This window comes from Artemia sp. Qi Xiang Cuo, chromosome 16 (genome assembly GCF_049724085.1).
Source record: "Artemia sp. Qi Xiang Cuo chromosome 16, ASM4972408v1, whole genome shotgun sequence".
Classification (NCBI taxonomy): domain Eukaryota; kingdom Metazoa; phylum Arthropoda; class Branchiopoda; order Anostraca; family Artemiidae; genus Artemia; species Artemia sp. Qi Xiang Cuo.
In genome coordinates this window covers 60,095,594-60,120,970 of record NC_142809.1, presented here as the reverse complement: position 1 = coordinate 60,120,970, position 25,377 = coordinate 60,095,594, and the positions used below count along the sequence as shown (strand labels likewise).

The 25,377-nt window shown below is 35.8% G+C and overlaps 1 protein-coding gene across 1 annotated transcript in view; it reads left to right on the top strand.

Annotated features, from left to right (window-relative positions):
- Gfrl (Glial cell line-derived neurotrophic family receptor-like) overlaps window positions 1-25,377 on the top strand; it is a 344,955-nt gene that overhangs the window by 179,242 nt on the left and 140,336 nt on the right. The window contains exons 6-7 of the mRNA XM_089102448.1: window positions 5,901-6,028; window positions 7,194-7,460. Of these exons, the coding sequence (XP_088958574.1) occupies window positions 5,901-6,028; window positions 7,194-7,460 (395 nt within the window). The remainder of the gene's footprint in view (window positions 1-5,900; window positions 6,029-7,193; window positions 7,461-25,377) is intronic.

Genomic DNA, 25,377 nt, shown 5'->3' with positions numbered 1-25,377 from the left:
AATTAGTTATATTAATTGTAGTGGTAGTATTAAAAGTATACATATAGTATATAAAAAAAATATACTTTATATAATAAAGTATACATATATTCTGGCTAGTTAAGAATCCCCCACAACTTACTGTTAAAGGTCTAAATTAATAATATAAGTTTTTCTTCAGATATTGCTTTGTCACCTCTTTGAAAGTCTACATGCTCATAGTTGTTTTATTTAGTTCAACATCCGCTTAAAAATTCCTTAAGAGCTTCACCTTAATACCTTTAGCTTGCGTTGTAGCAATAGTTGTAGCAGCATTAGTAGCAGCATGGGCATAGCACCTTTGGTTTCTTCTACATCCCCTTTAACACATGCTGAAAGTTTCAGCTTAATACAAACCATCAACCATTTCTGAAGCATTTATGATGCGTCTGCTTGACATCCTGTGTGGGCATAGTGTGTTTCAATTTAGTTCCATACATTTTCTATGTATCCCAAATTTGTCGCCTTAATATCCTTAGTTTTAATAGCAGTAGTAGTAGTAGTAGTAGCTGTAGAATTAATTTTAGTAGCCTAAGCTTTAGTAGCAGTAGTAGTAATAGAGGTAGTAACAATAGTAACAGTAATAATAGTATGAGTAAAAGCAGAAGCATTGGGATGCAAATATTCTCTTTGGGTTAGTTCGACATCCCTCACAACAAGCCCTGTTAGTTTCAACTTCAGACACCAAACTGTTCCTAAGATATTGGTGTTACACCCTTTTGACAACCTGCATACAGAGGGCCTGTTCTGATTCAGTTCATCTCCCCCCTTCAAAACTTCTTGAAAAATTTCCCTTTCATGCCCTTAGGCATAGTTGTAATAGTAGTAACAATAGTAGTATTGCTACTACTAGTAATAGTATTGAACAGCGATAGTGCTACTAGCGGCAGTACTATTAACCTATTGCCTTTTGGTCAGTTGAACATCCCTCTCATCAAGTCCCGGAAATTTCAACTTAATACAATTAGCCATTAATATGATATTGCTGATATGTCCTTTTGATAACCTGTAACGCTATTTTGACAATGTACATGCACATATGGTCTTTTGATTTAGTTCAAATTTCCCATTTATACTCGTACTTTAAATGGAGTAGAGTGGTAGTAGTAGTTGTTTGGTAGTTGTAGCAGTATTGATAGCGTGTAAAATTTGCCTTTTTGAACATCTCCCTGATCATTTTCTGAATTTTCCAAATTGATATACTCAGTTATTCCTTTGTTGTGCCCTTTTCACAATCCGTATACACATAACGTGTTTTGATTTAGTTCAACACTCCCCTCAATATTCTATGAAAGCCTCACCTGAACACCCTTCGTCTCCTTGGAAAGTTAAGCTCAAACATGCATACCTTTCTCAATAACATATACTATGTGTAAACAACAAACGGACTCCCTAACTTACAGCCCTTGTCCTAAGGACTGTGAGGAGGTTGACATCCCCAATACTGGACCTTTCAACAATGCTGAATGGAATAGCGCTCTTAAAATTTAGATCGGATATATTTTGGGGAATGATCAACTCTGGGGAGGGGGGAGCCTGACGTCCCAATATTCACATTTGATTCTTAAAAGTTGAGTCTTAATTGTGTTTAAAATGTTTTAACTTTTTTAACTTTTAATAAATGAAAAAAAAATTATTAAAACTTTAAGGAATAAATATCCGTGCTGACAATCCCCAGCCATTTTTTTTTCAATAAAGTGCAAATTATGTTCTGGTCTTCAGAAGGTATGGGGGTTGTCAAAGACATAATTTCAGACCTTTCAACTACGCTATCTTTAAGTTTTGATTTGTTGTGTTCTGGGAATTGAAGGGCATGGGGGGGGGGGGGTTGGGCTTGTTGCCCTCTAATCACTTTTGACCAATAAAAAGGGCACTAGCCCTTACAATTTCCGATCGAATGAGCGTTTTTTGCAAATTTTTGCAACAAATGGCCATGTCAAAATTTCTATCAGATGTCGGGAAAATACGAGGTTTGGGGGGGGGCATTCATCCTTAGATCACTCTCAATCTTAAAAAGAACACTACAACCAATCTGATTATCAATCCAATGAGTCCCCTCCAAAGTTTATACGATCATCCTTTCAATATAAACCTTATATGCTACAAGGGTGAAACTTACGACCATTACCCTGAGGGCTATGTGGGGTGGGGGGTGGGGGTTATCATCCTCAAATACAGAGCTTCTGGACTTTTCAATTACGTTTAAGAAAATGGCTATCTCAAAATTTGACTGGATGTTTTTGGGGAAATGTTGGGCGTGGGTGCGGGTTAGTTGCCCTCCAATCCCTTTTGACTATTGAGAAGGGCACTAGCCCTTTCAATTTCTAATCGAATGAGCCTGTTCGAAGTTTCTACGACAACAAAAGGTCATCTCAAAATTTTATTAGATGCATTTCGGGAAAAAAGAGGTTTGGGGTGAGGTATCCACCCTTCGATCACTCTGAATCTTATTAAGGGCACAAGAACTTGTGATTACTGATCGAATTGGCCTCCTCCAAAGTTTATGCGATCACCCTTTCTATATATATATATATATATATATATATATATATATATATATATATATATATACTTTACATTCCCCCACGGCATCACTTACAACCCTTGCCCTGAGCAATGTGGGGGTGTTTGTCATCTTCAAAAACATAATTTCTGGACCTTTCAATTACGTTGAACAAAATGGCTGTCTCAATATTTCGATTGGATGTGTTTGGGGAACTGGTGGTCGGGGGAGGAGGGGTTAGTTGCCCTCCAGTAACTTTCAACTATTAAAAAGGGCACTATCTCTTTCAATTTTCAATCGAATGAGTTCTTTTCGAAGTTTCTGCGACAACACATGACCATCTAAAAATTTCTATTATATGCATTTCGGGAAAAAACGAGGTGTAGGGGGGTATCTACCCTCCGATCAATTTGAATCTTAAAAAAGGCACTAGAACTTCTTATTACCAATCCAATGAGCCAACTCCAAAGTTTATATGATCACTCTTTCTGTATATACCTTATATGCCCCCAGGGCATAACTTACAACCCTTGCTCTGAGGGCTCTGGAAGGGTTGTCATCCTCAAAGCAATTATTTCCGGACCTTTCATTTACGTTTAACAAAATGGCTATCTCAAAATTTTGATTCGATTTGTTTGGGAAAATGGTGGGTGTGGAAAGGGGTGAGTTGCCCTCCAATCTCTTTTGAATATTAAAAAGGGCACTAGCCCTTTCAATTTCCAATCGAATGAGCCCTTTTCCGGAATTTCTACAACAACTCCTTCGATACGAAGTGCCCTGGTCTAACCCCCCCCCCCCCAAAAAAAAGATAAATGACACATTGTGCTTACATCGCTCTTTACTTAGGCAGCGCTATCGCGCTGCCTATGATTTGGTCTTTCAAAGGTATATCTTAACGAAAGAATCTTTGTTGGGTGTGTTTTTTACAAGAAATATACATTTTTATATGCAATGACTGCAATATCTCTCCCTTAGTCTCGCTCATTCTCACCCTCTCTCTCTTTTCTCTCTCAACCCTCCCTCTTCTCTTTCTCTCTATCTCTCTATCTCCCTCTCTATTTCTATTCCTCTCTATCTATCCCCATCTCTCTCTCTCTCTCTCTCTCTCTCTCTCTCTCTCTCTCTCTCCCTCTCTCTCTATCTATCTTACCCTCTTTCTCTCTCCACTCCTCCCCTTCTCTATCTCCCTCTCTCTCTGTCTTCCTCTCTTTTTCTCAGCTACCCTCTCTCTATCCCTCAATCGCTTTCTCTATACCTGCTGTATATATATCTCTTTATATAACTCTCTCTTCATAACCTTCTCTGTCCTTTTCTACTCTCTGTGCCTTTCTCTCTATCCCTCTTTATTACTCTTTCTCTCTGTCTCCCTCTTATTCGGTCCCCCCTCTCATTCTGTTTTGTTTTGCTTTGCCCATCATTTTTTTTAAATTTATGGCTTGAACATGTTGATGCTCTAAGGAAGTTTCACAGTATTTCTTAATTTCAACTAATTTGCATTTTAGAAGAGGTTTTTATTTCTTGACTAAGCTTTCACTTTTTAATTAGATTTTTAAATGAACTTTGGTATTTGCTGAACTTGGCTTCTTTGTCCTCACTTATTTAAAATATAGCTGTTATGATTGTGATTAATTAAAAAACTTTTTCCACAAAACAAGTTTTTCAAAAAAAGTAAAGAACCTCATTAAACCAAAAATTAACAAAAATAGAATCAAATAATCTACCTAGCATACAACTACCACAAATCAGTATCAATAAATAAATGAAACCAAAACGAACAGAAATTAAAAGAAATAACACAGTCAAACTCAAAACGAGCAGAAATTAATATGAGTTGGGTACTAAACCCCATGCTTTCTAAAAGCCAGAATATATTTTGTACTTTACTGAAAAAATTTAAATGAATTAACTGAAAAAAATGGGCATTGTCAGTTTAATATACATATGCTGATATTTATCTCTTAAAATCTTAATTAATTTTTGATTTCTTGAAGTTATAAAAATGAATACATTTAAGAGAATTTTTTTCAGTAAAGTACAAATTATATTGACATAGTCTTTTTCAGGGAGAAAGACTGAACCTCTTCTAAAGTTAAACAACCATTCCTTCACTAGCCTCCGATCACTTTGACTGTTAAATAGACCGCTAGAGCGTCTAATTATCAATCCAATGAGCCCCCTCCGAAGTTTATATACCACGCTTTCTATAAAAACCTTGTATAACCCCAGGGCATAACTTGCAACCCTTGTCCTGAGAGCTGGGGGGATTTTTTACCCTTAAAAACATAATTTTCATTCCTTTCTGATACGATGAACAAAATGGCTATCTCAAAATTTTGATTGTAAGTGTTTAGGGAAATGATGGGCATGGTGGGTAGGGGGCATTCGCCCCCCCCCCCCGACAACTGGTCCTTGCCGCTCCTTATTTATAGTTGGTTATTACGAACTGTTTGATGAACAATTTATACTTATTCTATATACAAAACCCGAATAACTAAGCTTTAAGGACGCTATTGCATAGTTTGGATTGAGCATTAAAAGCGGTTGCACTTCTGCATGATCGAAGGACTCTATAGCTTACACTTCCAATGTCTTCCTAAAACTGGGATCAGGTGTGTTCCTCAAATCGAACCAATTGTCATAGAATATTTGAACAGAGCTCTTTTAAGCTCCATTTATTTTAGTTAATGGGTACCTTCCAAATATAAGATTATTCACTAGGACTCAGAAAATTAAAAAAGCTACCCCAACATGTATATTATGACTCAGCAGCATACTAAACTTATTGATTGATGTACAATTGGCTTGCTTGTAGAAATATATCCAAAATGCATCCTATTATTTTAGAAATTACTTATTGTCAACCACTCGCTAAATATAGAATATCCACTTACATATATCTTTGACAAAGTTGTCAGCTGGCTTCTAAGGATACCTTTCCCCTTCCCGACTAAAGTTTGGGAAAGTGTTTTGAACATATTATGTTACTGGATGTAGTTTTATATCGGGTGTAATATATTGGGTGGTACCACAGAGGAACAGAGAGCTTACTTGCATAGAATGCGGCGCAAAAGTCTTTTTTTCCATTTTACAAGTTTAAAATTGCATACAAATGAACCAATCAGCTTATTTGGTTTAAAAAACAGTTAGGTTCTAAAAAAAATGGCTTATTCGTCTCTCCATAAATAAGGAATGATGGGATTGGCTCACGAAAATCCGTCACAACAATAAGCCAATAGAATTAAAGCCCACCTTTTAACACTAAGCACAGGTTTGTAATCTCTATTTGTCTATTTAGTGGTACGATGTATTTAAGTAAAATGCTGACTCTTCCACTTTTCACTCCTATGAAGAGCTACTATTTTAGCATTCTGTATTACAGGGATGCATGCTATGCTGCTTGGACCAAAATCCGCCTCTCACCTGTCTTTGGATGCATCTGTCCCGCCGATGAAGTTAAGAAGAAGTGTGAGAGACACTTTTCAGCTATAAATCACAACCCATGCATAGGTAAGTGGCCTGGGTAGTTTTTTTCTATGTTAAAAATTATATTATGAGAATAAATTAATGAAAAATTCATAAATAGAAATTAAAAGAATCAAAACGGATATTGCTGCAAATGTACTGACTTCTAGATAATAATACCATGATTCAATTTCTAGATCATTCGATAAGAAATAAATTCGCATATAGATTTCTCTGGAGCATAATATCTTTAAAATAATAGATTAGTAATAAGCTAAGAGACGTCTGGATAATTACGCGTGCGCTGAAAGAGCCCAGACAGTTAAAGGCAGCTAGAAATTGCAATCAATGTCAATATGTACAATGTGTGTTGTATCAATGTGTATTTGTTTCGTTTTTTTTGTGTGAGGGGGGGGGATACAGCTTAAAATTCAGTATATGATCGAAATCGTAGATTAATTGCAAGAGACTAATGCCAATTTTAAAATCTGAACATTTTTGGTTCTGGACGGAATCAAAGCAGCGGAAACATATATCATCGTCTTACAGACAGTATGGACAAGAGATTTAGATCTGTATGAATAAAAAAAAAAAGTTTTTCTTGTTCAAGTAAAGAGGAGAATTGAAACTTAAAACAGAGAAAGTTAGTGCATCTCAGCCAATGCAAAATATACCTAGAATCACAACTTAAATAAACTTACTTTTACGGTTTCGCTGTATTTGTAGAATAGCACAAAATGGGTTCTTTATAGGAAGTGCAAAATAATATGTAATTCTATTGCAGGATAAACATAAAAAATACTTTAGGATGATTTTTACTGTACAAAATTAAAGAAATTTTTGGATGTTTTATACAGTTTGAATTCGCTTTATCTGGTAGGGCTTCTGCAAAATGAGCCCAAAGTAAAGGAAGGGCTCTTCTGGGCTTCAAAATGGATGCTAAATTATTAAATAACGGATAAATCTGAAGTTAAGGTGTCAGGGTAGACTCTAGGTCTATAGTCTACTTTAAGAAAATTGAACCATAGCTTGAAATTATCGGTTCTCTAGGAATTAATAACCGGATTTCTGGAGCTTAAACTATGGTTATTAGTTCTTGAGTTGAAACAATACTAAAGTGCGTTTCAATGTTTCAGGTTAAGATAAACTTTTGGTCCCAGTTTATTCTAATCTTCACCTTTATATCATATTTTTTATTTGTTTATTTCAGGATCTATTATTTCATTCAATTTTGTTTCTCAAACTGACTTTGCTCCTATGGATAAAACGGGTAAGGCAAAACGTGATCTTACCATCACAATTAAGAATGACGAATCTAATAGTGTATCTCTTCTTTGCCAAGCTGCCCAGCCAATAGGAGCCCACGTGGACGTGTATCATGTGACCAAACACAAACCATCAAGAATAATGGACTCTCCTCATATAGAGGACGCGAAATATCGCCTAATAAACTTCACCAGCGACGTCAGAAAGAAAGGTGATAAATGTATATAAATAGCATGGCACATGTATTGGCTGTGTCAAAATGCATCGTTGTCCGTTTGTTGTGTTACATGCGCTTCTTCGTAACCTCCTTGTACGCTTTGTGATCTAACAAACTAATAGATTCGTCATAGTTCTTGAATTGACTGTTTTTTTTTTCACTTTCTCAGGAAGATAAAAGTCGGGCCAAAAATTGATCAAACCGTAAGTTATTTAGGCAAAACAGATAAAAGACAGGTTTTAATACTCAGTAAACTCTAGCCAATCTTTTTTCTAAAACTTTTAATGAAGAACTTTTGATGTTTAAAGAAAAAAAAAATTTTTGGGCTAGCTCATTCAAAGCTTCTGAGAAATTTTAATAATTCAGCGTTGCTACTTACAAAAAGTAATTACTGAAATTAAGCTCAACAAGCACTGAGTTTTGTAGTTTTGAGATCCTTCAAAGGAAGAAGGATAGTAAAACGAATGCTGAAGCAATTAATTTTGTTTGAAACAATGATAAATACAGTTAACATGGTCGGTGGCGACTCTCCTTAAAGTTTACTAGTTAGTTTCCTGCATACTGGTAGACTTCCCTGAAAGCTTATGTGTTAATTGCTTGTGCTCTTTGCTGTCTAAAGACTTTGTCACATACAAACCAGTGGTGCCAATTCACGAAAATGAAGGGGGAAGAGGGTAGGTTATTATATTTTTAAATGAACATATAAAAACAATTATTTTCACCCTCTTGAGTTTTTTACCTGATATAACAAGGAAAGTTTCAAAATCTAAAGTGGCTGTAGCCTCCATGTTCCCTCGTGATTGGTGCCATTGATTCACAATAGAGATGTAGACTAAGTTGGTGTAGTGACGTAGAGACTGAACTAAAATCATAGGCAGCGCAATAGCGCTGCCTAAGTAAAGAACGACGTTGCCACAATATATTATTTTTTTTTTCCCTCCATACCCGGGCACTTCGTATCGAAGGAATTATCGTAGAAACTTCGAAAAGGGCTCATTCGATCGGAAAATGGAGTGGCTAGTGCCCTTTTTAATAGTTGAAAGTGATTGGAGGGCAACTAGCATCCCCCCCACGCCCATCATCCCCCCCCCCCCAACCACATCCAATCAAAATTTCGAGATAGCCATTTTGTTCAGCGTAGTTGATTTCCAGATGGAAAATATGTTTTTGAGGAGGACAATCCGCCAAAACCCTCGGGGCAAGGATTTTAAGTCATGCCCTGGAGTATATAAGGTTTTTATAGAAGGCGTTATCGTAGAAACTACAAAAAAGACTCATTCAATTGGAAATTTAAAGGGCTAGTGCCCTTTTTAATCGTTTGAAAGTGATTTGAGGGCAACTAGCCCCCCACCCCCCACACCCATCATTCCCCCAAACACATCCAATCCAAATTTTGATATAGCCATTTTGTTCAGCATAGTTGATTTCCAGATAGAAAATATGTTTTTGAGAAGGATACTCCCCCACAACCCTCGGGGCAAGGGTTTTAAGTTATGCCCTGGGGGCATATAAGGTTTTTATAGAAGGCGTTGTCCTAGAAACTTCAAAAAAGGCTCATTCGATTAGAAATTCAAAGGGCTAGTGCCGTTTTGATACTCGAAAGTGATTGGAGGGCAACTAGCCCCCCCCCCCGTCCACAAAAGCCCATCATTCCCCCAAACGCATCCAATCAAAAGTTTGAGATAATCATTTTGTTCAGCGTAGTTGATTTCTAGATAGAAAATATGTTTTTGAGGAGGACACTCCCCCACAACCCTTGGGGCAAAGGTTATAAGTTATGCCCTGGGGGTATATAAGGTTTTTATAGAAGGCGTTATTTTAGAAACTTCAAAAAAGGCACATTCGATTGGAAATTCAAAGGCCTAGTGCCCTTTTTAATACTCGAAAGTGACTGGAGGGCAACTAGCCCTCCCCCACGCCCATCATTCCCCAAACACATCCAATCAAAATTGAGATAGTCATTTTGTTCAGCGTTATTGATTTCCAGATAGATAATATGTTTTTGAGGAGGACACTCTCCCACAACCCTCGGGGCAAGGGTGTTAAGTTATGCCCTGGGGGCTAATAAGGTTTTTATAGAAGGCGTTGTCGTAGAAACTTCAAAAAAGGCTCATACAATTGGAAATTCCAAGGGCTAGTGCCCTTTTTAATACTTGAAAGTGATTGGAGGGCAACTAGCCTCCCCCACGCCCTTCTTTCCCCCAAACACATCCAATCAAAATTTGGAGATAGCCATTTTGTTCAGCGTAGTTGATTTCCAGATAAAAAAAATATGTTTTTGAGGAGGACACTCCTCCACAACTCAACCCGGGGCAAGGGTTTTGAGTTATGCCCTGGGGGCATATAAGGTTTTTATAGATGGCGTTACCGTAGAAACTTCAAAAATGCTCTTTTGATTGAAAATTCAAAAGGATAGTGCCCTTTTTAGTAGTCGAAAGTGATTGGAGGGCAAATAACCCCCCTCTCACGCCCACCTTTTCCCCAAACACATCCAATCAATATTTTGAGACAGCCATTTTATTAAGCGTAATTTTAGTTCTGTAAATTAAGTCTTTGAGGATGACAACCCCCTCACAGTCCTCAGGACAAGGGTTGTAAGTTCTGCCCCGGGGCATATAACGTTTTTATAGAATGCGTTGTCGTAAAAACTTCAAAAAGGGCTCATTCCATTAGAAATTGAAATGGCCAGTGCACTTTTTAAAAGTCAAAAGTAATTGGAAGGCAACTAACACCGCTTACACGCCCACCATTTTCCCAAACACATCCAATCAAAATTTTTAGATAGCCATTTTGTTCCACGCAGTTAAAGATCAGGAAATTATACATTTGAGCAGGGCAAGGGTTATAAGTCTTCGGGGAAAGGGTTATAAGTTATACGCCCTGGGGCGTATAACTTATATGCCCTTATATGCCCTGGGGGCATTTAAGTTTTTTTGAAATCTTTGTCGTAGATACCTGAAAAAGGGCTCATTCGATTGGAAATTCAAAGGTCTAATGCTCTTTTTAATAGTCGAAAGTGATTTGTGGGCAACTAGCCCCCTCTCTCACTCATCTTTTCCCCAAATAGATCCAATCAAAATTTTTAGATAGCCATTTTGTTCAGTGTTGTGGATTTCCAGATAGAAATTATGTTTTTGAGTAGGACATTCCCCTACAGCCCTCAGGACAGGGGTTATAAGCTATGCCCTGGGAGCAAATAAGGTTTTTATAGAACACGTCGTCGTAGGAATTTCAAAAAGGGCTCATTCGATTGGAAATTGAAATGGCTAGTGCCCTTTTTAATATTCCAAAGTGATTGGAAGGCAACTAACACCCCTTCCACGCCCAACATTTCCCCAAACATATCCAATTAAAATTTTTAGATACCCATTTTGTTCCACGCTGTTTAAAGTTCAGGAAATTATACCTTTGAGCAGGACACTCCCCCCACAGTCTTCTGGGCAAGGGTTATAAGTTATGCCCTGGGGGCATATAAGGTTATATCGAAATCTTTGTCGTAGAAACTTCAAAAAGGGCTCAATCGATTTGGAATTCAAAGGGCTAGTACCCTTTTTCATAGTCGAAAGTGATTTGCAGACAACTAACCCCCCTCTCACGCCCAAATTTTCCCCAAAGACATCTAATCAAATTTTTTAGATAGCCATTTTGTTCAACGTAGTTAAAAGTTTTAGAAATTAGGTCTTCCCCACAACCCTCAGTGCAAGGGTTGTAAGTTATGCCCTGGGGGCATGTAAGGTTTTTATAGAAAGCGATGTTGTAAAAACATCAAAAAGGGCTCATTCAATTGAAAATTGAAAGGATTAGTGCATTTTAATAGTCAAAAGGGCTTGAAGGGCAACTAAACTGCCTCTCACGCCCACCATTTCCCCAAACACATCCGATATAACTTTTGAGATATCCACTGATTTCTACATAGTCGAAAGCTTTGGATATTAAGTCTTTAATGAGGACATGTCGATTAGAGCCTTCATTACAAAAGTTGTGAGTTATGAACTGGGGGCACATAAGGCTTATATAGACAGTGTTTGCGGAAATTTCAAAAGGGGCTCATTAGATTAGAAATTGAAATTGACCATTTTAATTGTTGAAAGTGAGGAGAGAGTAATTAACCCCCCTTTCACGCCCACCATTTCCCCAAACACATTCAATCAAAGTTTAGAGATAGCCATTTTGTTCATCTTAGTTGAAAGTTCTATAAATTATTTATTTAAGGATGATAAACCTCTCAGAGTCCCCAGGGAAAAGGTTGTAAGTTATGCCCTGGGGGCATATAAGGTTTTTAATGATAGAATTGTGGTAAAAACTTTAAAAGGGGCTCATTAAATTGGAAATTGAGAGGCCTAGTACTCTTTTTAATAGTTGAGAAGGATTGGAGGGTAACTAACCCCTCTCTCACGTCCACCTTTCCCCCAAACACATCCAGTCAAAATTTTCAGATAGCGATTTTGTTCAACGTAGCAGAAAGTTCTGGAACTTATGTCTTTGACGATGACACCCCCCCCCCCCACGGCCCTCAGGGCAAGGGGTGTAAGTTATCTCCTGGGGGCATATAAGGTTTTTATTGAAAGGGTTATCGCAGAAACTTCAAAAGGGCTCATTTAATTGGAAATTGAAAGGGCTAGTGCATTTTGTAGCAGTTGAAAGTGATTGGAGAAAGACTAACGCCCCTCTAACGCCCACCATTTTCCCCATTTGCCCACCATTGATATAGCCATTTTGTTTAACGTAGTTGAAAGTTCTGAAAATTAGGTCTTAGAGGATGACAACCACCCTCGCAGCCCTTAGGGTAAGGGTTGAAATTTATGCCCTGGGGGCATATAAGGTGTTTATAAGAAGTCTTGTCGCATAAAGTCAAAAAGGGCTCATTCGACTGGAAATCAAAAGGCCTAGTGCCCTTCTTAATAATCAAAACTGATTGGAAGGTTTGAAATTTTTATAGTAAAGATCGATGTGGGTATAACGTATTATTTTTTTGTTGTTGTTGTTGTTTAGACCAGGGCCCTTTGTATCGAAGGTGTTGTCGTAGGAACTTCGAAAAGGGCTCATTCGATTGAAAATAGAATGGGATGATGCCATTTTTAATAGTCGAAAGTTATTGAAGGGAAACTAAACCCCCTCCCACGCCCACACTCCCATTTGACTTTATGTTTAAAAACTCAATGTTACCATAAAATTAAATCAAAATGTACTGTGTTAATGCTAATTCCCAATAAGCAATCTCAGCAGTATCCCAAGAACGACTGAGGGTATTATGTTCAAACTTTCGGGGCTGCCTCTGCTCTTAAAATTTAACCAAATCAAAATAGCGCAAGTGTATCCAAGCTATCAAAGAAAGTAAACAGATTTTTTTTGCGAATGGTATCAAGTTTTCTATTTCAGGTCAACTAGAGGAGGTATGAAACTAAATTAAACACTACTATTTGTGTCCATATTTTTAAGCGGGTGTATGTTGTTAAAAATAGCTGAAAATTTTTCTCCAGCATACAAATAGCAGGCCATACTATAAATTCTTAAAAAAAACGAAAAGATTCAAAGTATTATTTTCTTTTTCTCTGGAAAGACTATGTCAATATAAAACGAACAGAAATTAATTAAACAAACTTTTTCCACAAAATAAGTTTTTCAAGGAAAAGTAAAGAACTCCATTAAACAAGAAATGAGCAAAAATAAAATCAAATAATCTACCAAGCGTGAAACTACCACAAATCAGCATTTATAAATAAATGAAACCCAAAACGAACAAAAATTATAATAAATAACCAAGTCAAACTCAAAACGAGCAGAAATTAACATAAGTTGGGCTCAAAACCCCTATGTCTTCCCTAGTCCAAAACATAATTTGCGCTTTACTGAAAAAATACAAATGTTTTTACTTTTATAACTTTAACAAATCAAATAATATTAACATTTTGATTACTAAATATCAGTATATGTATATTAAACTGACAATGCACATTCATTTGTATGTTTTCAGTAAAGGGCAAATTATTATCTGGCTTGGGAAGGCATAGGGGTTTTGAGCCCAACTTATGTAAATTTCTGCTCCTTTTGAGTTTGACTCGGTTATTTATTGTAATCTCTATTCGTTTTGGGTTTCATTTATCTATGGATGCTGATTTGTAGTAGTTTCATGCTTGGTAGATTATTTCAGTTTATTTTTGCTCATTTTTTGTTTAATGGAGTTCTTTACTTTTCTTTGAAAAACTTATTTTGTGGAAAAACTTTTTTTAATTAATATTTTACAAAAAGATAATATTGAACCAGCGTTAGAACGTAGAGCTTGCACTATAATGTGACACCGAAGCATGCTACTGAATGAGAATTAATATATTGACTAGTATTTAAAACAAAGTTCACTCTCAAAAACATAATGCCCACAGGGCTTAAACTTTAAAACAGAATATGTAAGGCAAGGGAATTTTCTTTTGAAATATAAAAAGTGATTTTTTATGTAGTCTTTTTGTTGTATTTTAAAATGTTTAAGTAGCCAAAACCAACAAACAAGTATTATATTATTAAAGTGAGCGCCAAGTTACAGATATTACTAATATGGAAGATAAGTTTTTTATTGATTTGAAATCTCATTTCATTCTAATTCCAAATATAAAATATTTATATTTTATATATACTGAATTTTAATTGCTTATATCGACTTATACAACTTTGAAAAAAAATTGGAAATTTTTTTTTATATCACTAAGAAGATCTTTTAAAATAAAACAAGATTAAAATTGAAGAGCGTCACTAAGGCTTTGATAGGAGCTCAACCAAAAGCCTGTTCAGTACCTATAGAACTGAGGATTAAAGAAATTTACTTGTTTAGACATTTACTAGTTATTATTCTAAGAGTAAAAATTTAGTCAAAGCATTACTAAACTACTCTGTTTTGCTCCTAAAACTTTATCTACAGCATCTCTTATTCTAATAGATATCATCGTGCTAAGTAAGTCTTTTCTGATAGAAACCAAGCTAACACCTCTGTAGTTATTACGCTCATCTTTTATCATCTTTCCTTTTAATAAAATGGTTTCGCTGAAATTTTTAAAAGTCACATGTACTTCTCCTTCAAAAGAAAATCATATTCCTAATCTCTAGATATTATCCCAATCTTCACAACCACCTTATCTCAAACAATCGTAGAATTTCTTCATCCATTCTTAATAATTTATTAAAACGTCATCAAGGTTTAACACATTCTAAGAAAGTTCTACCTATTTTTTCTCATAGCTTATCACTTACGTATTACTTTCTTTATTGCTTAACTTATTAGTTTCCTTATTACGAACTGACGCCCATTCCTATCTTCGTCAGGAACAAGTCCAAACGACCTACATTCTTTTAGTTCTTGAAGATGCCAACGCAGTGTCTAACTGTCACGCCACGTAACTGCATCTTTCAGATCTCAGCAATATGATCCATGTCCTCCATTTTACACCTCATTATTTTGTATTAATCATATAAATAATTAAATATGCCCACTTCACTCTTTACTTAGGCAGTGATATTGCGCTGCCTGTGAAAGATCTGTCTCTTATAAAAATCATGTACAAAGCCCTGCCTTTTTCTACCAAGCTCATAATGTTTTCGCTAATATTCTTAGCTGCTTTTGACATTTTCCTCCCTAAGACATCTTCTGCTACTTCGCAAACTATTCCAATCATCTTCTACATGGTCAAATTCTAAAAGTTCCTGTTTAATATTTCAACTTTATTTGGAAGATTAGTCTTAAATTCTTGTTATGGAAACTATAAATATCCTTGAAAATCGAAATAGGTATAAATGATGAATTCTATAATTCCAAGCAAGAAAAATTTATACAAAACGCAAAATAATTTCAAAAATATGAAACTAACACAAGTTAGCGTATAATTGCAAAAATTTTCTTCATTTCTAGCCAATCATAATAAACATATCCTTAAATCCTGTCTAGCCAAAAAAAAAACATAACTAAAGTCGAAAACTTTTAACTTCTTGATTATAATAGTAATAATTTATTTTTGACCAACGATAAACAGCCACAAAAATGAAGTAATAGATTCTAAAATAAAAGCGACCAAAATAAAACAGGAATAATCAACTGCATTTTCATTCAATTAAAATAGAATGAAAATATAGTAACATTTAAGATCGTTAATTAAGGCATTGCAGGACAAAAAGGCACAACTTCATCAACTGCGCAGTGAAAGGGATATTAAGCAAAAGAAAAATTAAGATTAACTCTTGTCAATATCTGACAATGTATCCGTAACGAGAGAATGTGTTCTTTCATTTTCTTAAAAAAAAACTTAAATACAACATTTCCCCTGAATCTAAAGAATCATTTCCAGGCTATGATGACTCATATAACAAATTAACGCCTCTTTCAGATATACCTGAAATTCAGAGGCGTCGTCGCGGTGAGGGGGGGGGGGTGGCAAGGGGGCAGTTGCACCCCCAATAATTTTGAGAGAAAAAATCATTTTATAGCCCACGCCCCTTGACTATCTGGATATGTCCTCTTGCCTCTCCTTCTTCCAATAAAAATGCTAGAGCTATGCTCCTGCTGAAATTTGTTTCTTTTCTTTGCAGAAATCTATTTATGCATCATGTTCATTGGTTTCAAAGTTTCTGAAGTGTCCTATTTTTCTTCGGGCATTTTTACACCGATTAGTGTCAAAACGAGGAAAGCTGTCTAAGAACCTTGAAAAAAATCTCAGTTTTTGACCACAAAAAAAAAAAAATTTTTTCAAGACTTTTTATATAGTACTGCCAATTGGTGTAGAACTAATACATGTGCTATTTGGGCACTTTTAGCATTGCACGGTTGGAAAAAAACATTAATATTAAATCAATTTATTTAGAAAAGAAGCCTCAAGGGCCATTACTATAAAGAGAATAATAGAAAATAAATAACAGAAAAGACACAAGACCCCCTAAATTCTACAACTAAAGACAGAGTAATTCTATATCATATGTCGGCAACAAAATAACGCTTTATAAACTAACAGACCGAAAATACCTCTTTGACCGTCTGAACAAACTAAGCAACCTTTATCTGAGACATTTGGGGGAAAAGGACGTGGAGGGAGGGTGGGCTGTTGCCTTCTGATCTCTTTTTACTCTTAAAAAAGTGAACTAGAGCTTTTACTTTACAAGCAAATGAGCCCTTCCTGAATTTTATACGAGCATCCCTTCCACAAGAACCATATATACCCAAGGGCATAACTTACAACGCCTGCCCCTGGGCCTTGGGGGGATTGTATCGTCACTATACATTTTTTTATCTGATCTTTGAACCATTTTTTAACAAAATGGTTATCTCAAAAATTTTATCTGATGCAGTTTGGGGAAAAAGAGCGGGGAAGGAGGCCAGCTGCGCTCCGATCACTTTTGACCCTTGAAAGTGAACTACAACTTTCAATTTCGAATCAAATTAGCCCTCTTGGAAGTTTATATGAGCATCCATTCCATAGAAATCATATATGCCCCCAGGGTATAACTTACAACGCCTGCCTCCGGTCCCTGGGGGCTTTGTCGACACTGGAGTTTTTGTTATATGACCTTTGAACTATTTTAATTAAATTTCTGTGTCAAAATTTTCGTCTGGTGCATTTGAAGAAAAACGCGTAGTGGGGGGGATAGCGGCCCTTCGATCACTTTTGATTCTTAAAAAGCGAACTAGAATTTTCAATTTCCAATCAAATGAGCCCTCTCTGAAGTTTATACCAGCTTCCCTTCCATGAGAACCTTATATGCTCCCAGGGTATAACTTACAACACCTGCCCCCGGCACTGGGGGGGGGGTTGTGACTACACCGAAGCTTTATTATCTGACCTTTGAGCTATTTTTAACAAAATTGCTATCTAAAAATTTTTATCTGATGCACTTGGGGAAAAAAGGGCGTTGGAGACGTTGGGAAACAAGGGTGTAGAAGGGGGGGGGGGCAGTTGCCCTCCGATCTCTTTTACTTTTAAAAAGTGAACTAGAACTTTTAATTTCCAATCAAGTGACCCCTCTTTGAAGTCTACAAGCACATCCTTGTATAAGAACCATAGTTATTCCCATGGCATAACTTACAACGCCTGCCCCCAGGCCCTGGGGGGGGGGTTGTGTCGATCCTGGAGTTTTTGTCATATGATCTTTGAACGATTTTGAACAAAATGGCTACCTCAAAATTTGTATCGGATGTATTTGGGGGGAAAAGGGCGTGAGTGGGAGGGCTTGTCTCCCTCCGATCACTTTTGACTCTTAAAAAGGGCCTTAGAACTTTCGATTTCCAGTTGAATCAGCCCATTTTGATGTTTATACAATTACCCCTTCCATATAAAGTACCTCTGGGGAAAACAATAGTAATAATAAAACATTGGAGCCGTATGGCCTTTAGTATAGGCAATGTCGCCTCTATAGCGTTGCCTCTGATCAACAAAAAAGGTCAAACCTGACCTTTTTCACTTTTTCCTTTTGTTTTTCATTGTTTTAGTTTTTCATTGTTTAAAAAAATAAGAGTTGTGAGAAAGTCAAACTTTAGCGTAAAGAGCGAGGCTTTGAGGAGGGGACAGCCCCTTTCATATACGGAATAATTTCTGTTCGTTTTAAGTTTTAACGTCGGTCCTTACTTTCAGTTAAAAAAAACTTGTTTTTTTTATTTAATTTTTGAACGTTTTTGAATTGATGTAGGTTTTGATTTTGGCTCACCGTAAATGAATAATTAAAACAAAATTTGCTTATTAATTTTACTTTTATTTGGTTAAATAGATTTCTCGAAACTTGTTTAATTTTATCTACGAACGTTTAGAAATAAATATTTAGAAATAAATATATTTAGAAATAAATTAGAAATAAATATACGTAACTTACTAATTAACTTACGTAACGAACTTCTATATTCATATATTTTTAATATGTATATCAGGGGGTCGTCTACTAGTCAATACCTTGCTCTTTAAGCTAAAGTTCGAATTTTGTTCCAATTCTTTAAAAATGACCCCTTAATCACAAAGGCCGTTATTTAGAATAAATAGCTCTTATGAACGTACTAAAAAATCTTTGGCTTAAAGAGTGAGGTACTGACCAGGGGGTGAACCCAATCCTACACGTAATAATTTTTTTTCGTTTTAAGTTTTGATGTTACTCCTTATTTTCAGTTGGAAAACTTGTTTTTTTTATATTTAATTTCTGATTTTTTTTTTAAATAATGCTGGGAAATCCGGCGCCCCCTTCATAGCAATGTTCCTTCCACCATGAAAACTTCCTTCATGAAAATATCCTCCCACATAACCCCCAACCCACCCACCCCCCTACTACCAGAAAAATACCCCCTGAAAACGTCTGTATACTTCCTAATAACCAATACTATATGTTAACATTGGGCAAAGTTCATAACTTTCAGCCCTCCCCCCGGGGACTTCGGTGGATTAAGTCATCCGAAAGAACATATTTATCATATTTTCAACCATGCTGAACAAAATGGCTGTCTCAAAATTTTGATCAGTTGACTTTGGGAAAAAATATGAGCGTGGGAGGGGGCCTAGTTGCCCTCCATTTTTGATAACTTAAAAAGGGCACTAGAACTTTTAATTTCCGATCCAATGAGTTCTCCTACGATATTCTAGAACCACTGGGTCTATATGATCACCCCTTGGAAAAAAACAACAAAAAAAAATTAAATAAAAACGCATCCGTGATCTTTCTTCTGGCAAACAATGCAAAATTCCACATATTTGTAGATAGGAGCTTGAAACCTGTACAGTAGGGTTTGCTGATACGCTGAATATGATGGTGTGATTTTCATCAAGGTTCTATAACTTTTAGGGGGTCTTTACCCCTTTTTTTCGAAAATCAGCTAAATTTTCTCAGGCGCGTAACTTTTGATGGGTATGACTAAACTTGATGAAAGTTATATATTTGAAATCAGCATTGAAATCTGATTCTTTTGATACCAATAGACGGGTTTTTGATACCAATAGATAATCTGATTCTTTTGATGTATCTATTGGTATCAAAAACCCGTTTTCTAGAGTTTCGGTTACCATTGAGCCGGGTCGCTCCTTACTTACAGTTCGTTACCACGAACTGTTTGAAAATTGACACAATCTCATAATTTGAGTTGAATAATAAACAAGATATTGTCGGAATTATCTTGCTGTCACGACAATTTATCGCTGTTGTACATTCGTCAAACAATTGTCATATCTCAATGTATAGGCCGCATTGTAGTTACTTATCTAATTTCAATCAACTGAGAATTGACATAGTTCCTTTTACAATGCCAAATAGTCTGTGGCTTTTGTATTTATAAACCCGTACATATGAACATAAACTTTATAACGCCAGGTAAGGAGTTGAAACATATAAGCAAAGAGACAAAGACAGATTGTTTTCCTACACTTCTGTGTTTAAAGAGTCGCTGAATTCTATTGGCCTATCTTTGTGACGTATATTTGTAGGTTAGTCACATCATTTTTAAAATGAAAATCAGAGGGGAAAATTAAATAATACCACTTTTCTTACTCGCTGTTGTACGTGTCCGTGTTGAGCCACCCAAGCCTAGTTCTTTTCTGTTCTGTAAATACAATTAAGAAACTAAGCCTTTAGGGGCGAAATCATCTTGACTATATGTCCGAAAGGCCTAAGCTTAGATTTAGTTCCACTAAGGCCTAGTGGTGTATAGGGCAGCAACGGTTGACCTCCACATCAGACGATTCTAGGTCCAACACCAGAGTTCGTTGAGAAATGAGCGTAGAACTCTTGCCCCAGCTTCAAGGGAATGACTAATCGTGGTCAGCTGTCTACCACTCTTCCAGAGTCGTGGAGAATCCCAGCGCTGAAAATCATAGGGAAGAATTATTTCGTTCGAGTCATATGACACTAAGGTCCTGATCCGAGTGTTAGGTATTCTATCGAAATGCCTAAGAATAAAAAACATCTTGTTTCGCACAACTAGAAACAATTAACAGTTACGAATGAAAATTAAAGGTATGAAGAGGTTTTTTACCCTCCTCAAAAATTTTGACATTTTAACGACTTTCAATTATTTTCTCTTTCAGTCCGCGTGTATTTTCCTCCGAAAAGGAAGGTCTACGACGATAGCTTTTCCAGTCTACTCTAAAATTCGTGTATCTATGTTGCTGTTTCAACTTTCTGCATGCTTATGCACTGTATTTACTGTAAAGCTAATGTCTCTTAAAATCATTGTTTTTTTACTTAATAGCGTCTGAGTCACTAAAGACGATCTGCAGCAACCTACAACCTGTTCAATGAATAATAATATTAGATTTAATTATCTTGATTAGATTTTTAGAGAACGACTTTGAAATATAGAAAGCATCTTTGTGCCTTTGACTTGAAAGGAAATTGATTGCAATCAGTGTGATTTTACTGCAAATTCACTAGGCTGCAGCCATCGTTGCAACCATGATTGCCGCTCTTTCTATGATTTTGTTGTTGGGAAGTGAGACTTATAGGTAGACTAAAGCAAATAGAAATCAAACATAGGAAAATACACTTTGGGTCGTCCGATCCCTAACATTTTGCCCAATAGAAATTTAGATCAACTCAGGCTTTTCAGTTTAAATAAGTAAATTTTTTAGTCCAGACGCATAAGGCCTTTGGTTACAAACGTATAGTTGTATCAGTCAAATACAAATTACAAAAAAAAAACAACAAAAAAAACATAAAACAAGCATAATCAATGTTACAAAATAAACAGAAAATAGGTGAGGAATGATTTCAAAGGTTCTTTCACGAGTACCCCGCATTTCTTGTTGCACACGCGATCCCCGCGATCACTCGATGTAGTGAAGACATCTAGCCCAAAGAGAAAGCTGAAGAAAATATTTTACATACTTATAGAAGTAACTTCTAACGTCTTTGATATCAATAGACCAAAATTGCGCAAGGTTGAGCAAATTTGGAATAACAAATGGATTTTGCACCCTAGCCAGGATAGGACAATTACTTTAAAACTTTAGTGGAACTAATAGACTATATGCTTTCCTAGATTTACTAACAAAAATTGCTTTAAAAGTCACCACGTAGAACGAAGATTGGACCCCATTGAGGTACCAAGATACATGAATGTGTCATGCACTTTGATCACCTGTTCACCTAGCTGGAACTTTAACAAACGATCAGAGCTGTTATTATAGGCCAAAAACTCTCTTACTCTCATTGACCAGAAGACTAGTGCGCTATTTTTGATTCGTTTTCATTAAAAAGAATCCTAAAATTTTCTTCAATTCCTGACACTGCTCTAGTAATATTAAGGATATCATCGCAAAATATACCAAAGAGACATCGATGCCCCTAAATTTGCAAGTGCTTAATACCTCCCATCACGGCTTGGTGACAGTGTTGCTAAACAGAAGAGAACGTAAATGGACCCTGTTTAATGCCTTTTTGACTGCTATCTTTCGCAATCTGTCATGGTTCATCCACGGAACGTATTATACCAATTTCAATTTTTCTCTCATTATAACCCTAGAAAGTGGGATTGAACCTCATTTTTTGAACAGCATACTGTTTGAGATGCGCTCAGTCAATCTGGTATCCAAAACAATCCGTAGGCAATTTTTTGGAAAACATCTCGCAAATCCTCCTCCGCCTTTTGGATTCCCAACGCTTCAGAACCAAATTTGAGCACTGTTATTACTGTAGCTTCCAATATTCTCATCTTGGTTCGCAGACTTATCTTCCTGTTCTTCCAAACTTTTTTCAGCTATTAAAAACACCCTGGGCCTTGGCCATTATTCTTTTAACATCTTCACTGCACCCACCGTCTTTACTAATAATACTACCTAGATAAATGAAGCTGTCCATTTGACCGATCTTATCGTTACCCTACATCACCTCTTCACCTTTACTTGTTCCAAGTCTTAAAGACTTAGGCTTCTTAGCATTAATTTTCAGACCAATTCTAGTACCATGAACTCTCGTATCCTCCAACATTCATTCATTTTGCTAACATTTTCATCCCCTATAAATCATGTCTAAATTCACGATAAAATCCACAAATTTCTGGAAGTGGGGGGGGGAGTATTTCAAATGGCTGAAGTGCGATTACATGCTGTGAAAATTTACCCAGAATGCTACATTGCAATTTAACGATTTTTCTTGTTTCAAAAGCCAATTTTAGTTTTGGAACCCATAGAAAGTTCAAAATTTCATGATATAGGCTATTGGTATAATTTGCAAGTAAAACTGAATATTACATAAAAATAAGTAGACTAACAACCCTTCCAAAAAAAGTTAAGAATTCAGTCCTCTGCCAGATGCATTTTCTGGGTGTGCCACGGACACACGTTTTCATTCCAAAAACAGAATATGAACCAACAATCTCGATTATATCTACATGCATTCATTTATCGTTTGGTGAATTACTTAAAAGGATTTACTAATCACTCAAGGGATGATATAGCATGCAGCTCAATGGGAAATTTTTGTTTCTCTTCTGATGTGGAACAGTATCGCATCATTCCCCTTGGCTTAGTAAATGGAGCTAAAATAGGGTCATGTAAGGTACATAACACGCTAGGCGAGATTTTAACACGCATACTCCGTGGTGCTTGTGTACAGGGCAACCAAAAATAGGTGACGTCTGGGGTACTATACTTTTTTAAAATGATAAAGGCGGGCTACCAATCATCAATCTGTCTATTTATTTAAAACACGAAATTAAATCTGCTAAACAAATAATTACAATAAATAAAAGCAACCATGACCGTTATGACCACAGTTTATATAATTATCCAGTATGATCTTTCCCTATCTCACCCATTATAAAAACCCGGACCAAGGTGCGAGTGCTCCAGAGAACGTTTTTGCAGATAGAAACATAGGCGGCATCAGATCCTTTCACGGGTAGACAAGTCAGACTGTGATCTAATCGGAAACAGGTGGAAACCCGCTATTACGAATAATGCACTTTGTTGGAAACAATCGGAAACAGACTAACCCGCTAATGCAGAAAGAAGTGGGAGGAGCTTTTTGTTCGCACCGAGAACGAAGACCAGAAATGATCTGCGATAAGATTACTGGATAATTATATGAACTGTGGTTATGACGGTCACTGCATGTGTGACCAAAATATATAGTATTTTTGAGAAATTTATCACTGTCTATGAAAAGGATTTATCTCTATTTGAACTTTTATTTACCGTCATGTAAAGGCAGTGTGGTATTCGAAATTGCCTTCGTAATATAATTACATTATCGTCCATTGCAAATGGGGTTAACTAGCTGGGACCTCATGAGAAGCTGTGAGATGGGGGTGGAAGGACGAGGTAAAAATTCATTTAAAAATTAATTAATTTAATATGGCTGTATAAGCTTCAACCTTTCTTCCACAGAATGTTGATTTGGTTGTAAAGATTTTAATCTCGGTGTAATTTTTTTTCTTTCATTAACTTCTTGGCGGAATGTTTCATTGTGTACTTTATATTAGGAACTCACAGTACATATTTTGGGTAGAAATTACTCGTGATTTTGTCAAATATAACTTGAGAAGAAGGCCAGTTGTCACCATGATTGTTTTTAAAATAAAGGACCGTTAAGTATTCCCTCCTCTAGGTTCGTAATTTTTATCATATGTCTATTTATCCCCCTACCTTTATATTTTTCCGCTTTGTTCAACTTAATATCCTTTTAACATTTTCAGTAGGCTTCGATTTCCAATTTAGACCCGATTCCAATTTTTCTCGTTCATCAGCATCTTGGCACTAAGTCCAATTTATTACTTTATCTCACAATTTACGTCATTTTTCAGTTTAAATTATACATAGTGTTGATAGAACGTTTTTAACTTTTTTTTAGTATCTTGGGAAGGAGGCTCATCCACGTTAGAATCAGTATTCATAAAACTCTTTTCAAGTATTAATTAAAAAGAACTTTCCGAAAAATAAGTTTATCAAAGAAAAGTAAAGGATATTTTAAACTTAAGCTCAGCAGATACCTGTTAAAATTCAAACTCAAAACGACCAGAAATTGCTATTAAAGAATAAATGAAACCCTAAACGAACAGAGATTAAATAAACAATTATAGCAAAACACATACAGCAAGTAATAGTGTAAATGAATAAATAGATCTTAAAGCGAGTAATGATTATATTGAATATAAAAATCAAGATTAAAACGAAAAAAAATTTTCCCATTGAAGTATAAATGAAACTTAACACGAACAGAAATTAAATAAACAATAAATGCAAACAAGCATACAATAGATACTAATGTAAATTAATAAATAAATCTTAAAACGAGTAAAACTTAAATTGAATATGCAAATCAAGGATAAAATAAACAAAATTCACTACAAACGAGAGTTTGGGTATCACCTCCTTCTCTCACTGTAAAAGTCTAAAACCTACTGCGTCATTGGCGCTTTACTTAAAACCAATTTTATGATAAATATTTTCTTTTGTACTTGATATTGAAAATAAACATTAAAATTATGGATAAAATTTTGAACTGATGAGCTTTCAGCAATTAATATCATTGTACATCAAATATTCAATTTAATTTATTAGCTCATTTTAAAGTTCTTCAAGACGAATATAGTTTCATTACAAACAAGTGTTTGGGTACTGCCTCCTTCCTTAACTGTAAATTAACTAAAAAAAAACAAGTATTTTTAACTGAAAGTAAGGAGTGACATTAAAACTTAAAACGAACAGAAATTATTCCGTATATGAAAGGGGCTTTCCCCTCCACAACACCTCGCTCTTTACGCTAAAGTTTGACCCTTTCTCACAAACTCTATTTAAAAAAAAAAAAAAACTTTAGCATAAAGAGCGAGGTGTTGAGGAGGGGAAAGCCCCTTTCATATACGGAATAATTTCTGTTCGTTTTAAGTTTTAATGTCGCTCCTTACTTTCAGTTAAAAAAATGTGTTTTATTTTAGCTAATTTCTGAACGTTTTTGAATTAATACAGCTTTGATT